We start from the raw sequence: 17,467 nt of genomic DNA, 5'->3' as shown, positions 1-17,467 counted from the left end.
AGTATAAAATATGAAAAACAGACCCTGGCCAGTTAGTTCAGTTGTCAAATGGAGTATTGTTCCAATACTCTAAGGCTGTGGGTTCGATCTCCAGTCAGGACACATCCAAGAAACAACCAATGAATGCAAAAATAAGTGCAACAAAGAGATGTTTCTCTCTTTCTCTCTCCCTTCCTCTCTTTAAAATCAATAAATAAATTTTAAAAATAAATAAATGACTCTCCTTTTTAAAAAATATCAGGAAATATAAAGGTTTCCAATATTACCTCTGTTCACATTTTGGTACATTTTTTTGCCAGAGTTGTTTAACATAACTAGGATCACTTTGCATCCATGTAATTTTATATCCTGCTTGCATTATTTTTACTAAATATATCATTTTTTATTCTACATATACATTTTCTGCTTTAAAAGAATTCTGCACAGCCATGGCTGGTTTGGCTCAGTGGATAGAGCGTCAGCCTGCAGACTGAAAGGTCCTAGGTTCGATTCCTGTCAAGGGCACATACCTGGGTTTTGGGCTCGATCCCCAGTAGGTAGTGTGTAGGAGGCAGCTGATCAATAATTCTCTCTCTTGCCCTAACCAGTTTGGTTCTGTGGATAGAGCATCGGCCTGCAGACTGAAAGGTCCCAGGTTCGATTCCGGTCAAGGGCATGTACCTTGGTTGCAGGCACATCCCCAGTAGTGGGTGTGCAGGAGGCAGCTGATGGATGTTTCTCTCACTGATGTTTCTAACTCTATCCCTCTCCCTTCCTCTCTGTAAAAAATCAATAAAATATGTTTTTAAAAAATAATAATTCTCTCTCATCCTTGATGTTTCTATCCCTCCCTCTCCTTTCTTCTCTAAAATCAATAAAAATATATTGTTTTAAAAAAATTCTGCACAGACATCAATTTAATGGCTACATAATATTCTACTCTACTGATGCACTATACTTTATTAACCATTTCCCAACTGTCAAGCATTTAAATTTCCAAGTTTTCATCAATATAAATTTCCCTGCAAGTAACTTTATGCAGCAGGTATTTCAAGTAATTCCCTCAGTAGATTCCAAGAAGGAGAATTGTGGGAAGTGGGGAATACGTCAGAGCAGACGGGCTACAGGCCACCCGGACTTACTTACTGCACTGGCTGCAGAGGCGACCACAGAAGCTGGTCACCTCTAGCCACCTTTATGCTCTTGAAGGCAAATGGTTGTAGAAGCAACATATTTTACCTGCTGTCAGAATCCGAGGCGATTTCCTTTCTCCCTCCGAAGCGGATCTGGCACTGAACAGAAAAAGAAGCCGCTGAGATCAGCTGTTGGGATGGGACACTCAACTGTCACAAAACAGTCCACACAGGCCTCAGGGTCGGCCGGAGACACAGGGCCAGAAACTCTGGGTGCCGAGTCAGGGCGTCCCTTTGCCCTGGGCGTCAGCCCAAGACATAAGACAGTGGACACCCAGCCTTCCAGCTGCCACTTAAAGGAAGTCCTTATCTCCCTCCCACTGTACAGAGTGAGCCTTGTGGGAAAACAATGCTAAGAGGAAAACAGAAGCACACAGCATTTGCACATTATCTAGGAAACTTTATGTGTCAGCAGCTGGCTGTCCATAACACAGGGCTCCTAATAGGCAATAATTAAAACTTCCACAAATCTGCAACGATGGGTGCCTTTTGACAGGGCCCAAGGTTGTTATGAATGGCTGGGAAATTATGACAGTACTAGAGGCCTGGTGCACGAATTCGTGCACAGGTGGGGTCCCTCTGGGTGGCTTGCAGGGATTGGGCCAAAACCCGCAGTCCAACACTGCCTGCAGCTCCTACCTGCCCTCCTGCTCATCCCGGCCCCACTGTGCCTGCCGGGGCACGTGCCCAATCAGTCCTGATTGGAAGAGGCTCGCACTGCCGCAGCAGCGCTTGCCAGCCATGAGCCCTGCGTCTGGCACTTTCCCAAGGGGAGTGGCCTGCAGGATCAGGCTGAAACTGGCTCTCTGACATCCCCTGAGGGGTCCCGGAATGCGAGAGGGCATAGGCCAGGCTGAGGGACCCCATTGGTGCATGATTGGGCCAGGGAGGGACTGCAGGAGGGCTCCAGGGCGTGTCAGGTCCATCTCGCTCAGTCCCGATTGGCCAGACCTCAGCAGCAAGCTAACCTACCGGTTGGAGCATCTGCCCCCTGGTGGTCATGCACGTCATAGCGAGCAGTTGAGCAGCCTTAGCATATCATTAGCATATTACACTTTGATTGGTTGTTCGGTTGTTCTGCCATTTGGTCTATTTGCATATTACCCTTTTATTATATAGGATAAATCACGCTAAAGCCCTGGCCAGGTGGCTCAGCTGGTTGGAGCGTTGTGCTGTACATCAAAAAATTGTGTGTTCAATTCCTGGTCAGGGCACATCCTTAGGTTTCAGGTTCAATCCCTGGTCGGGGCATGTACAGGAGGCAACTGACCAATGTGTCTCTCTCACATCAATGTTTTCCCCCACCCCCGCTCTTTCTTTTCCTCTCTCTAAAATCAATAAAAACATATCCTTGGGTGAGAATAAAGAAAAATTACGCTCCAAAGAAGTCGTCTGGTTGTGCTGAGTGACACTTTTCCCAGGGTGGATACAAACAAAAGCAAATTGTCCTCCTTTTTTTTTTAATAAAATCAATAAAAACATATCCTTGGGTGAGAATAAAGAAAAATTACGCTCCAAAGAAGTCGTCTGGTTGTGCTGAGTGACACTTTTCCCAGGGTGGATACAAACAAAAGCAAATTGTCCTCCTTTTTTTTTTAATTGCAGTAAAATATAGAAAGCATAAAATTACCAGTTTAACCATTTCTAGTTATACAATTCAATTCACAATATTGTGCACCCATCACCACTATCCACTCTTCTCTTTTAAAGAGTGGGTAGCAGGCTTACAAGATTCCTGAACTTATTATATATTTTTTAAATGATACATTTGTCAAAACTTATAGAACTTTGCACTCAAAATTGGTTTATCTTATTGTATGAAAATTATACCTCAATAAAGTTGATCTTTAAAAGGCATACATATACAACACTTTCGCTCCCCCCAAATAATAATACCAATCATGGAAGATCTGGGCAGAGGCTCCAATTTATTTCTGTTTAACTACTATACTTAAAGTGGTTCCACTTGCCTCCTCATCTTCTTGTCATATTTTATTTTTTTTAATATATTTTTATTGAGTTCAGAGAGAAAGGGGGAGAGAGAGATATAAACATCAATGATGAGAGAGAATCATTAATCGGCTGCCTCCTGCATGCTCCCTACTGGGGATCAAGCCCGAAACCCAGGCATGTGCCCTTGACCAGCATCGAACTCGGGACCCTTCAGTCCGAAGGCCGATGCTCTATCCATGGAGCCAAACTGGCTAGTGCTTCTTGTCATATTTTCCATTTTTGGAGTAAAGAGAGAAGAAACAAATGTGTGCTCTGAATTTACAGTGGACCAAGAGCTGGCCAGGCCTTTACCTACTTTAATAAATGCAATTCACTCAACAGCCCTGTGGAGATCAGTGAGCAGATTACAGCAAAGGATGCCCAGAGAGGCTAGATGAATTGCCCAAGCACACACAGCTTGGAAGAAATGAAACTGGCCTTTGACTCAGCTACACCTGAGTCTGTGTTGTTTGCACTGTATCAGGACACATTGAAGTTTGGGCAGATGGTGAAGTCTCCAAGCTCACCTAACACCTAACACAATCAACACGTAACACACACCTTTATTAAAGTATTTATCTCCTATCTCCCTATACTGTGATTACATGTATATGATTGTTAGTCACCCCTTCTGAAATGTGAGCTACCCAGAATTCCCAGGACTGGATCCTAGCTCTGCTTGCTACTTATTAACTGTGACACCTTAAGCAAGTTATTGGGCCTTTCTGAGCTTCAGTTTCTTTAGCCATAAAATGGAAATAATTGTAGGAACTACCTCACAAGGTGGCTGGAAGGATTAAATGTAAAGCACTTAGCAGAGGGCCTAGCACATGTTGAATGTGCAATAAATGCTGCATGTGGTATATGCAGACAAGCAAACTTAAGCCAGCTCATGTCAAAGCTCACTTCCCACCCAGCCAAAAACCAGGCATCAAAATAGCATCAACCAACCAGAGTAGAGACCATCTGAAGGATCCACACCATCGATCCTGGGCATGGTTCATTCCTCCTCGTCTCTGTTCTCATGCTCACCAAGTCCTAACCCAACCACCATGGCTGGTACGTACCCATAGGAGTTGAAACCCACATCAACACCCTTCTCTAAGGGACACCCCTGAAGGATGGGGTCCCCGGAGGGCTGTAGAGAGGAACACCTCTGTCCCTACCTCTGATCGCCTTCCCTGCTCTCTCATCTTCTGGGGGAAACTACTGGCCTCACTGTTCCCAGATACAACATGAGAGTAAGTCTGTCTATATAGAAGGACAGAAATGACTTCTCCATGAATTCTCTAACACTATTACTTGATCTCAAGGTCAAACATGAGCTTTCCTCTTACCTGTTTCACGGCATCCAGCAGTCGCTCCAGCAGAAATTGTCTTTTCATGTCATTGTTCTGTGATCCTGAAATGCAACAAGGCTTAATTAGTTCTGTTTGACATTAGCCTTCTAGTAAGACTTTCTGACATACACTATATAGCTGTCCCCAACTAGGATCAGCCTTCTCTTTAATAAAATCCAGACCGGCACCAATAATCTACATCATCACAATGAAATTTGACCATTTCTCGGTCCCTGCAACCGGGAAAGCATCTAAACTATGGTCCCCAAATTTGAAGAATGTGTCTGGAACAGTCTAACTCTGGGTTTCTCAACCTTGGCACTACTGACATTTGGGCCAGATGGTGGAGGCTACCCTATAAATTGTAGGACGACTAGCAGCATCCCTGGCCTCAACCCACTAAATACATTAGTGTGCACATGCACACACACGTACACACGTGCACACCCTAGTTGTGGCAACAAAAACGTCTCTAGCCCTGGTTGGTGTGGCTCAGTTGGTTGTCATTCCCCTGCACCAAAAAGTTGCCAGTTTGATTCCCAGTCAGGGAACATGCCTGGGTTGCAGGCTCAGTCCCCAGCAGGGGGTGTGCAGGAGGCAGCTGATCGATATATACCTCTCACATGGATGTCTCTGTCTCTCCCTCTCCCTTCCTCTCTCTGTAAAAAGCAATAAAAAAAATATTACTTTTTAAAAATGCCTCTAGATGCCCTATGGGGAGCAAAATTATCCCCAGTTGAGAACCAATGGTCTAATTTAAAATATAGGTTTCCTGCCCTAGCTGGTATGGTTCATGGATAGAGCATCAGCCTGCGGACTGAAGGGTCCAGGATTTGATTCCAGTCAAGGGCACATGCCCACGTTGCAGGCTCAATCCCAAGTAGGGGGAGTGCATGAGGCAGCTGATCAATGATTCTCTCTCATCATTGATGTTTCCGTGTCTCTCTCCCTCTCCCTTCCTCTCAAATATCAATAAAAATATATTTAAATACATACACACACACACATATATATATACATACATATATATGTACATACATATATTTCCTAATATGCAGGCACTGCTCATTGGTGGATCTCACCATCATCTCCAGCACCCTTTTCCCATGCCACTGCAATACCTAATTACTCCTTTCCAAGCCTCTCATAAGGCTGACCTTAAGAAGTTCTACTAATGAGATGTAAGCAGAAGTGCACTGGGAGGGTTCTGGGAAAAATATGCCTTCCTGATAAAAGAAAAGATATTAATGGCTTCCTTCCTTCTTCCATCCTTTATGCTAACCATAAACACATTGGATGGGGCCCAGCAGCATCTTGCTACCATGAAACAACAAGCCTGGAGGGAAAGCCAAGAGAATCACAAGGACACCAGCCTTGATGTCATTTTGCTGGTGAACCAATACTAGAAATCTACTACCTCTGACACAACGAAGACCTCCTTTTGTTCAAAACACTGTACGTTGGGCTGTTACTTGCAGCCAAAAGCTTTCACAACTGATACACATGGCATACACGGAACTTCCACTCAGAGAGGTCTGGGCAAGGACTCTTAAAGTCCCAGACAGGACACTGTCAGAGCTGCATCTGATCCTCCACAGGAGGCCCAGTGACTCCAACCAACAGAGACACGGCCACCTGTTATGATACACCTCACACAGAATGCAGCTGTTTCAGAGGAGGCTCAGAGTCAGAGTTCCAAGAGCAGATGCTCCACATCGCAGGTCCTGAGTTGCCACCAAGCTGCTTCTTCCCTGGGCAGCTCCACTCGGGCTTCACCAGGGAGCACCAGCAGGGCATCGCCTCAGACATGGTCAGCGATTCATCTGAGTCATCCCAGGGCCACCCGGTGGATAACAACTGTGACCTTGTTGAGCACTTCCTGCATACCAGGCACTCAACTGAGTACTCTGCACTTATTATGTCATAATTTTCACAACCACCCGCGAGCCAGGTATTAGATTCCCATATCACAGATGGGGAAACTGGTTCTCAGAGAGGACAAAAAACTGTGTGCATTGGCTCATTCCGTATGTATTTAACTTCAACTGTGTGCCAGGCAATATTCTAAGGGCTGGGGACACAGGAGTTAAGTGCTATAAAAGAGCCATCTTCTCATGGAGCAAAAATTCTGTTAGGAATAAACAAAGAGAACCTAAGTAAAGACATAAATGAGATGATGTTAGAGAGTCCTACCAGGAAGAAAAACCAAATGGGCTGATGAGACAGGGAGGAAGCAAGCGGGCCATGTCAGCCACGGCAGTCATGGAAGGCCTCTCTGCCCAGGTGACGTTGAGCAAGGAGAGGAGCAGCCATGGAAAGGCATGGGCGACCAGGGTTCCAGCAGAGCAAACATCCAGGGTAGAAGCCAGAAGGCAGGAACACACTTGGCCTCTGGCTTTCCAGGCCCAGAAGGAAGTCTGCTGTAACGTAAGCAAAAAAGGGAAGTAAAGACCATACAGGCGGGCAGGGGCCAATCACAAAGGGTCTCGTGGATCATGATAATGGGTTCAGTTTTTGTTCTAATCTGAATACTAACTGGTGGAACTGTGACCTTGACTCAAGACCGTGCCCCTCAAATGCCTGAGTTAGAACTCCCACCACACAGGCCTGGAGATAAAACCAGTCATAGATACTCTGCGGACACAGTAATACAGCTGATTTCCAAATGTTGCCACTGTTATTTTTCAGGAAGAGGTTTTGAGAAAGGACAGCCTACACATCGTTCCCACCAGACAAGAGGCCATCCTGAAATGTCACTCATGACGGAGACCTCACCCGCCCAAGGCCATGGAACATCTCTCCTGACACCTGTGTCTATCAATAAGTCCTGCTCTTTGTTCAGCAGAAGGTTTAGTTTCTACTCTTCTCTAACACCAGAATAGGGAAGTCAGGCTTGCTTTCTTCCTTTTCCAAGTACTGCACCCAACAACCCCACTTGCCCTTGGGCAATGCCAGCTGGAAACCTGACAAGGTCCCCCTCACCCCCGCCTGAAATGCCTTTGCTGTTTTTTCTGATCATAAATGTACAAAGAAAATAAAAATCTCCATCACCTCACTCGGATCCATTTTTAGTGCAGCAATCCTCAAGCTGCCCTGTGCACACGAACCCCCTGGGTGTTGTGAAAAGGCAGATTCAGCAGGTCTGAGGTGGGGCCTGGGGCTCTGCATTTCTCACAGCTCCCAGGTGATGCTGATGCTGGTTCCTGACTAGCATCTGAATAGCAAGAATTTAGCACCTACCCTTAATGACACACACAATGATCCTAGATATTTTCTAAGGTATCTTGCCACCACTGCTTTTTTTGGATGAGACATCAACAGACTCCCCTGCCTTACTTTGCAATGTTTTTTTTTTTTGGTCAGGCCATGATTATAATTTTTTTTAATATATTTTATTGATTTTTTACAGAGAGGAAGGGAGAGGGATAGAGAGTTAGAAACATCGATGAGAGAGAAACATCGATCAGCTGCCTCCTGCACATCCCCTAATGGGGATGTGCCCGCAACCAAGGTAGATGCCCCTGACCGGAATCGAACCCGGGACCCTTCAGTCCGCAGGCCAACGCTCTATCCACTGAGCCAAACCGGTTTTTCGGCCATGATTATAATTTTTATCAATGCCTCTCTTGTGGCAGGAAGAAAAGCCTGTTCTCTATAGAGAAACAACCTGACGTTGTGCAGGTCTCAGCCCACCACCCCCTCCCTGGCTGCCATCTCTCTACAGGAGAAAAGCGCACTTGAGTGAGACAACCCTGACCTCAGACAGGCACCTGTGGCCATCCTAGCCCTGAATAAGGATTAAGAGAAGGGGTCTCATAGGGTGGAGGGAGCACAGGCGGCCTTGGGAGCACTCGTCTGCAGGACGTGCCTGAGAGGCTCATGGCCGACAGTGGAAGGAGCACTAATGGGAAGTCACAAGGTATCATGAGTCCTCATCCCAGCCAGACTGCATGTGACAGGGACAGCCACTTCCCTTCCCTGTGCACTGGTTTCTACATGAGCGCATGCCCTCCTCGCTCTGCAGCCTGCCAACGTGGGGCCCCCGTGGAGACAGGCAGGCAGAGAATCAAAGCCACCACTCTCTTTATCTTCTTCAAGAGACAAAGAGGAGAACACAGCACCCCTGCCAGGGCCAGGAAGAATCCTCCAGTCTCAAACCCATACCCACCTGCTGAGCCTCAAGTGTGGACTAAGCCATTAAGCAACTGGCATTTCATCCTTTGGTCCTTAACAAAGAAGGAAAGGTGGCTCCATTCACCAGAGCACTGAGGCTCAGAGAGGAAAGATCTTCATCCAAGGCCAATCCCATGGGAAGTGCTTGAGGAGGGATTCAATTTCAAGTCCACTGGCTCCTGGTTCAGCCACCTCTGAATCTCGCTCACTCTCAACCCCTCCCCCCACCCCTCCACCCCTCCACCCCTCCACCCGTAACAAACCTGCAGCTACAGCATCACTACCAGTCCAGAAATGACTCCTCTATGAAAGCTTCCTTCCTTCTCCAAGGGCAGCCTTCATCAACAGCCAGAGCAGGCTTCTTTTTAATTTGTGAGACTCCCCATCAGAATGAAAATAAAATATGTAAAGCCACCCCAGGAAATACTGCCAGAGACCCACAAGCCTGTCGGGAAATGCAGTGATCCCCGAGGGCTCGAAATCAGAAATCACATGTGCACATGAAAATCACTCACCTGGTTCAGGTGCATCCCTGTGGTCTGAAATGTCTAGAATCCCTAGGCCTCTACACTAATTTTTACCACAAGCCTCCAGGGGTTAAGAATGGGACAGCCCAGGTTCAAATCCTACGCCACCAGCTATGTGACCATGGGCAAGTTACTTAAACTCTCTGCACCTCTTAGGTCTGCCAAATGAGTGGATGTTTACTGTACACCTGCCACAGTGCCAAGTACAGACCAAGCACTTTATACACGATAGCTACAATATTATTGTTATTGGCGTAAGACCTCCGGCTCTAACAATTACTTTCAACTGGCTACCTTCTCTCCAAAGCAAAGGCAAACGAATTCAATGTAGGCCTCTGTGTTCACTGCCCTGGGGGATAAAAAGGTGAAAAGGGTCCATGGCATTTGGGGAGGGGAAAACAAGCAAGATGCACTCTATGCATAGTCCTTCTCTAATCCTTGCAGCAACCCTGGAGGTCCAGGTAGCCATTGTTTCCAATCACAGAAGAGTTAGGTGGCTTGATCAAGGCCACACATACACTTAAACTGTGGGATTTCCCTGCCTCTCCGTGCAACAGCAGAAGTGAAGTCATGCCAGGCATTTCTGTGGTCTAAGGCTAATCCTTGCAATGTGCTAGGAGGTATAAGGTAGAAAAGAAAAAGAAGGCAATGAACGCTCTTTGGGGACCCATTGCATGCCAAGAATTCTGCCCAAGGTCAAGCAGCAAAGAAGCACTACCTGGGAGGCTGAACCCTGGTCTGCCTGACTCTCGGCCCAGTGCTCTTTCCACAGTTGGGGGCCAGGGGTTTACTGCAAAGAGGGGAACTGTGCTTTAAATGCTGGGAAGGACCAGAATAAGGAAACCCATACAGACAGAACGCAACTGTTTAATGGGTACAGGGTTTCCTTTTGGGGTGATGACAATGTTTTGGAACTATAGAGGTGGTGGTTGTATGACATTGTGAATGTACTAAATGCCACTGAACGGTTCACTTTTAAATGGTATTTTTATAATTTTAAAATTATAATTTAACAATCGTTCATTGCTTTAATTGTATTAAACCCATAAGTAGTTTTATGCTATGTGAATTTCAATAAAGAAAATATCTGCAGCAGGTAGATATTGGCCCAGAGCACCCCCCTCCTCCACCCCACCCCCAAGCAAAAGCAACACCTAGAGTAGGATTCTCCAAAGGGTGGGTGTAACAAGGCAACTCCAGATAGTACCCAGCCCCAACCCTGAACAACCGAGTAGAAAAGCCACCCACACTCACTTCCCTTTCAGATTTCTGATGATACTGAGGGGACAGTCCGTCTGACACTAGGAGGTCCTTAACTCCAGCCTCGGTCAGGCTCCTAGTAGGAAACAGGCACACTCAAATACAGAGAGTTCAAGAGGTTTACTTTAAGGGGCTCTACTGAAGAAAGGGTATAGATAAGCAATTCTCAATCAGGGTGATGTCACCCCCCACCCCCCACCCCACCCCACCCCCAACCCCACTAAGGACAGTCGGCAATATCTGGAGACATTTTTGGCACAACTGGAGGATGCTACTGGCATCTGGTGGGTAGAGTCCAGGGATGCTGCTAAACATCTTACACTGCACAAGAGAGCCCCACAACGGAGAATCATCTAGCCTAAATGTCAAGAGTGGCAATTAGAAAATTCTGTCCTAAAGTAGGTTTGATTATCCCATTTCACAGATGATGTGACTGAGGCTCAGAAAGGCTAAATAACTTAAACCTCCACTGTGCTCTGAATCCCATCTCCTCTCATCTGCTCAAGGACATACTCCAGCAACTGTCCCTCTTTTTCCCACACTGTCAACTTTTTTTTTTTTTCTCATTTACAGAATTCCTGCAGCATACAAGGATATTGTACTATCTCCCCCAAATTTAGTATTAGCCGTGCCTGGTTCCCAAATGCCCTTCCAACTGCAATCCCTTTCTCTGCTGCCCTGTCCAGCACAGCTCTTCCCTCTGAGAGCCACCCCTGCCACCATTACTGTTCCAAGTTTGGCCCATGACCTTGTGCTCCCATCTCCTTCACCTGCGCTGAATTATCTACACAGTGGCCGTAACATCTGGAAGTGCAGGTGAATACTCGGTAGAGAATCATTGATATTACAAAGCAAACACATGATACACTCAATGATACTACGTGATTCTTTCAATGTACCCTGCAAAGTTGTAGTTCACAAGGCATTTTCATCAAACCCTGCATAAACTTGTTGTGCACTATCTCAGATTATTTGTTTCTGGTTCTCACTGAATAAACATGCACCTCTAATGTACCACAGAACAGTAGTCGGCAAACTTCTGCTGTAAAGGGCCAGGTAGTAAATACCTTTAGCCTTTGCGGTTCATACAGTCAGTCACTAACCACTCAGTTCTTCGCTTGTATCTCAAAAGCAGCATAGATAATACATTAATGAATCGGCAGGGCTGTTTACCAAAACAGACCTTGGGCTGGATTTACCCCAAGCCCAGCTTGCAGACCACTGCCCAGCAGTTCTAATGGGGGAGAGGGGTAAAAATGAAACAGTACTGTTTACCTTTCCAGACTAAACAGCCACCTTGCAGTAGACAATTACATATTCGGTGTCCCCAGCAGGTAGTAAACCAGGCCACATCTTAGTCATGTTGCCATCTTCCCTCACCCTATAACCAACACCCCACCTCAGAGCTTTGCAGAGGTCAGGTACATCACATCACCTTTTACCACTGGCAGAATTTATACTGTCACATTTGCAGGCATCTAGGATGCCTGGCTCTCTTGACCCAATGGAGAGTTTAGTGCTATTTTGTTTTCCAACCTGTTTCAAATTTAGAGATGGAAAGAACACAGAAGTGAATGGGGGAGCAGACAGGGTTGTCCGATATATTCTAGAGGCATGCATGTACATGACCAAAATCGAACCTCTCCAATCCTGTGGGTCAGGTGGAGAATGCAAATGAGTGATGTGGCAGGAAAGGAGGGGGAGGCAGAGACTGCGGGGACCAAGACAGATGCCCCTTTAGAGATGGCAGCTGCTACTCAGCTCTAGCTGACAGCACTTCTCAGCAACACCAGTACAGCATTGCTCCATCTCCCAGGTTTTTTTAAAAAGCCAGAAATTCAGATTTTCATGTCAATTAGTTGGCACTGTTAATGTAAAAAACCATTGAAACCTGTAAAGAATGTTGGTGAGTTTATTTGAGCCAAACATATTTGGGAAAGCAGAACCTCAACGAATTGAGATAATGCTCCAGAGAATGGCGGGTTACATCTGTATTTATACATTGCAATCAAAGGAAAGGGACATAAGTGGGTTACATGAAATTCATTGGTGATAGATTAGAGAGGCGGGAGAAAGCAAAGCAGGGAAACCCCTGGGATTGGATAAAAGGTAAAATGATAGACACATACTTAGGTGGGTGCAGGAACAATTAACATGATAACAATGAAGGAATTTGTGGTATCTGTCCTGGAGTCCAGGCACATTAGGTTGTGCCCCAAGGGGTCCAGAAAAGGGAAGTTACAAGTTAGCCAGACATTTCAAGAGTACGTTATCATAGATGCAAAAAGACAGATAGGCTCAGTTAAGGTAAAGGTTGACCTTGTCAGTGAAGATAACGGCCTAGGATGTAACTGCCCACCATAACTGCTTTTAGTTAAAGTTTAATTTTAGACCATCCTTTGTGATTACTTTAGGTCTCTTGAGTTTGCAGATCGCCATGCAGGTCCTCTCCTGAGCTTGTCAGGTCAGCATGTGGCCCCTTTCATCCACAGCCCCTAATTATACTCTTTTTAGGGAAGTGTTTCAGCCAACTCTGCATTAACCAAACATAATACACCCAAAGGCCAGATCTGCTACCAATTTTCCATCCTGAGATACATGGTAAACCTTTACATTCACCTGTAAGCTGGGTGCAGACAGCCCCAACATAATGGATAAAGGAACCGAGCTTGGAGACATTGATCACTTGCACAACGAACAGCTCAGAGGTGACAGATCCAACATTTACCCCAAAGCCTATGCCTTCCAACCCCCACAAAACCAGGTAACCTTGGGCAGTTCAACTTCAGACAGAAAAAGGGCTTCCTCAGCGAAGGGCCAACAAAGACAAACCAACCTCCTCCTGATGGCTGGCTCAAATGTCACCTTCTCTGAGAAAGCCTCCTGCCGAGAATCCCCAATGGGCACAATAATCTGCTCCCTGAACTGCGCTTCCTCAGCCCTCCAGCCACACCACATCCCGGCCTAATGCCTACAGCAGAGTGGATTATGGGGACTCTTAAACCTGCTCCTTAAGCCAATCCTGGGTGGCAAGCCTTTTCGGGGATGAAAATAAGCCTGTTAGATCCCCAGGGCAAGGACGATGGGCCAGGTACAGAAACTCACCAGGGCAGAAAGCCCCAGGTGCCTAGCAAGGGGCAAAACTGGGAAAACAAGAACCTTGCCCTCAGGGTAACCCTTCCTCCCCCAGCATATGCCTGGTCATGCAGTTTGGACTCCCAGACCTTTTCCTCCCTAAAGACAACATCTAGGCCTCAGTTGCGTTTTAGCTCCAGGCCCAGCAAAGCAGCAAAACCAGACATGTGCCTCTGTGGCTGCCTCAGGACCGCCTGCAGTGACTAATGACCCCCTGCCCTGGCTCTGACCAATCAGTGGACACCACAACCCTGAAAGAGTGCACCTGGAAAGCTGGTGGATATTCTACTAAGACCTTCCCCTGAGACCTCCCCTAAGATGCCCACCTGCAAGAGACAGACAAATACCCTCAGCACAAAGGATCAAGTGCGGATCTCCCTCCAAGGAGCATGTCCATGCCATTCCCCCACAGGCACGCATTCCCTAACCTCTAGGGCCATAGTCGGCAAACTGCGGCTCGCGAGCCACATGTGGCTCTTTGGCCCCTTGAGTGTGGCTCTTCCACAAAATACCACGGCCTGGGCGAGTCTATTTTGAAGAAGTGGCGTTAGAAGAAGTTTAAGTTTAAAAAATTTGGCTCTCAAAAGAAATCTCAATCGTTGTACTGTTGATATTTGGTTCTGTTGACTAATGAGTTTGCAGACCACTGCTCTAGGGGAATCCATGAGACTTGCAAGCAAGGGAGCAATGGGCAGTGGCAGCTTGCCCCCGGCTAACACCCTTTTCTCTGCATAGCCCTTTCTTTTAGATATCCCCATCTTCCATCCCCTTTTCCTTAAATAAATTCAATTTTCTTTCATCTTGATGGCTATTTAGCCTTCTGGCACACCACCCACTTTAACCTTCCACATTGGTGGCCCGTGTGGGATATCCGTAAGAGAAGCTTCCACTCCTCTCCTCACTGCCTCCCCAACCCCTAGAGACTCTTAGTTTTGGGGTCCAGCACCAACCAAGTCCTTCCGGACTCCCAAGCAGCGGCAGGAGTGCCAGATGGTCAGACCTCCTGATTCCTACTAACAGGTGAGTCACTTCATTTTTTGGAAAAGGGCACTAGGGAATGAGACTCTCAGCTCCCCCCGGGCCACCACTTCTGGGCACAGGTCAACCACTTACAACCCACTAGGGCGGCTGCCACTAAAAGACTCTGGTGATAGGATAAACCAGACTCACCAGGCTCGGAACAGGCGCATTTGCATTAGGCAGCCCGCCGGTTTCAAGCAAACGTCCCAGCAACTGAGGCACACTATAGGAAAACCACACACTCGCACAAACCCTGGCCCAAAACACCCTGTAGGATTGTTTTTTGGGGAACTGTGAGTCTCGGCATTATCAATTCTGGCATTTCACGTGGAGAGAGCGCACTCGCAGGCTGGTCGTGTCACATTAGGGTTTCGCCAGGAATCCCAGCGCTGGGTCCAACCAGCAGTTTACCGGGCAATTAATAGTAAGGATACCTCTATTTACCCCTAGCCTCCAGGGACTCTGGGTCCCGAAACTGAGCTTTTCTGGCGGGGACACCCTCTAGACTAGGTCTCCGGACACAGAAGGAGGCAGCAACCAGGCCAGGACACCATCCTTGGTTTCTCCCTCTCACTAGGCAACTCTCCCTCCTACAATCAACTCAATCTCAACCCCTCCCAAAGACTCACCTGCCTTTTAAAGAATGTTAAGGCCCTCAATTTATGAGACAAAATTAGACCCAAATGCTCATTTTCTATTGCAATACAGGATGGCCACAATATAGATTAGACAATCAGGAGATCTGGCCCCAGAATGGCACCCTTAATTATAACACCATTCTCCAATTGGATTCACACTGGGGCCACCTAGGCAAATAGTCCAAGATTCCCTAAGCCTTAACGCATCCCTGCAAACAGAAGGAAATCAACAATTATGGAATCAAGACTCCAAGGAGCGCTCCATGGTTCCCCAAGGAGCTTTAAAGAGAGGGACCAGGACGAGCCAGGCCACAGCAGCAGCCTCGCATGTGTAATTCGCAGAGTGAAGCAGCAGTTTTGTCTGCTCAAGCACTAGCATGTGAACAGATAAAATGAACAATCACGCTCCCCAAAGTCAGGGCGCTGGTTCCCAGGATTGTGGAGGAAAGTGGCCCAGATGGGCCGGGATAAAAGGACAGACTGTCCATGGCCACACAATAGAAAGGAGACAGACTCAGGCCATCCAAGTGGATGTGTGATGTCTAAGATGGAGTCAACAGCAGATTTATAAATGAGCAAATAGTTTACTCTAGAGCAGGACCAACAGACATTTTCTGTAAAGATCAAACAGTAAATATTTTAGGTTTCCAAGCCATTATGCCTCTGTCATAGCTACTCAATTCTGCCCTCATCGTGTGAAAGTAGCCATAGACAAGAGTAAAAGAATGGATGGGACTGTGTACCAACAAAGCTTTATTTACAAAATAGATAGCCGGCCTAGTGTGCCAATCTGTTGTAGGAAAAACACTAAAATGGCAGTGTGCAAACTCTTGGAAGAGAATATGTATCTTCCCCCAGGGCTGGAGAAATACAAATTATATTCTTACTTAAAATTAACCTCCACATGTGACCACTAAGTAACTATTAACTTGGCCAAGAAACATTTAAAAAGAAATTCTGCAGTGCTGGTAAAGCTATGGAGGAAAAGGTACACACCACCAGTAACAATATCCTGGGGTAGTAAGTTCTTGAAAAACAGTGTGGCAGAGCGTACCAAAAGCTACAAAATACTCTTGATGCATGGGAAACTAAGCTATGGAGGAAGAATGGGGGAAATGAGAAAAGGAACAAGTAACTATTTTACCAGTCCTTCTATCTCCCAGATACTGAGTAAGGCGCTCCATGTGCATCTCTCACTTTCATTTCCATTTTCTGACCAGGGAATCAAGAGGCAGAGAATTGCCCTCGTTCTATAGGGAGTGAAACCCAGGACTGCCAGAGTAGTGTTTTTTCCACTACAACACGATGGCTGCCTAAACATAGCGTCATAGTTGCACAGATTTTTCCAGTAGTGTCCTAGAGCAGGCATCGGCAAACTATAGCTCAAACCAAATCCAGCTGCTGCCTGTTGTCTAAATAAAGTTTTATGGGAATACAGCCATGTCTTTCCATTTGCTGTTTTTATCCTACAACAAAGGGGTGAGTGGTTGGGACACAGACCAGATGGCCTGCAAAGCAGAAAATATTTACTATCTGGCCCTTTGCAGAAAATGTTTGCCAATTTCATCCTAGAACATCATTAATGGAATTACTTTCTTTTCCTACAATGGGAGAAAGGTTAAATAATTGGAGTACCTCAATTTTATGAAATGTTATGCGGCCATTTCTAATCATTGTGAAGAGAAGGAACATGGATAAACACCATAATACAGGGGTAGGCAAAGTAAGTTGACAATTTTAAGTATACCAAGTATAGTTTATTCTTTTTTTTAAATATATTTTATTGATTTTTTACAGAGAGGAAGAGAGAGGGATAGAGAGTTAGAAACATCGATGAGAGAGAAACATCGATCAGCTGCCTCTTGCACACCCCCTACTGGGGATGTGCCCGCAACCAAGGTACGTGCCCTTGACCGGAATCGAACCTGGGACCCTTGAGTCCGCAGGCCGACGCTCTATCCACTGAGCCAAACCGGTTTCGGCTTATTCTTGTATTATTATTTACTAGAGGCCTGGTGCACAAATTCGTGAATGGGTGGGGTCCGGCCAGCCCACCCCTATGAGGGCCACAGGCAGTTGGATGACTGGCCCTGCCCCCGATCTGGATGGGTGGGGCTGATGGGGCGGCTGGCCAGGGGGAGGGAACGCGGGAGGTTGTGGGGTCTGATCCAGCCAGTTGGCTGCCGCAGTGCGTGTCATAGAGACAGGTC

General features: G+C 46.5%; 1 protein-coding gene across 5 annotated transcripts in view; it reads right to left on the bottom strand.

Moving 5' to 3' along the window:
- The window catches only part of SNX29 (sorting nexin 29), a gene marked incomplete at its 3' end in the record, with an annotated part of 449,820 nt that overhangs the window by 420,350 nt on the left and 12,003 nt on the right, over positions 1-17,467 (bottom strand). For all 5 annotated transcript variants that reach the window (XM_079795284.1, XM_079795286.1, XM_079795288.1 and 2 more), the window contains 2 exons: positions 4,502-4,566; positions 1,219-1,271 (listed from right to left, as the gene is read on the bottom strand). In XM_079795284.1, coding sequence (XP_079651410.1) covers positions 1,219-1,271; positions 4,502-4,566 — 118 coding nt within the window. The remainder of the gene's footprint in view (positions 1-1,218; positions 1,272-4,501; positions 4,567-17,467) is intronic.

The sequence above is a fragment of the Cnephaeus nilssonii genome, assembly GCF_951640355.1.
Source record: "Cnephaeus nilssonii genome assembly, chromosome: 2".
NCBI lineage: Eukaryota > Metazoa > Chordata > Mammalia > Chiroptera > Vespertilionidae > Cnephaeus > Cnephaeus nilssonii.
This window is presented reverse-complemented; position numbering and strand designations above follow the sequence as displayed.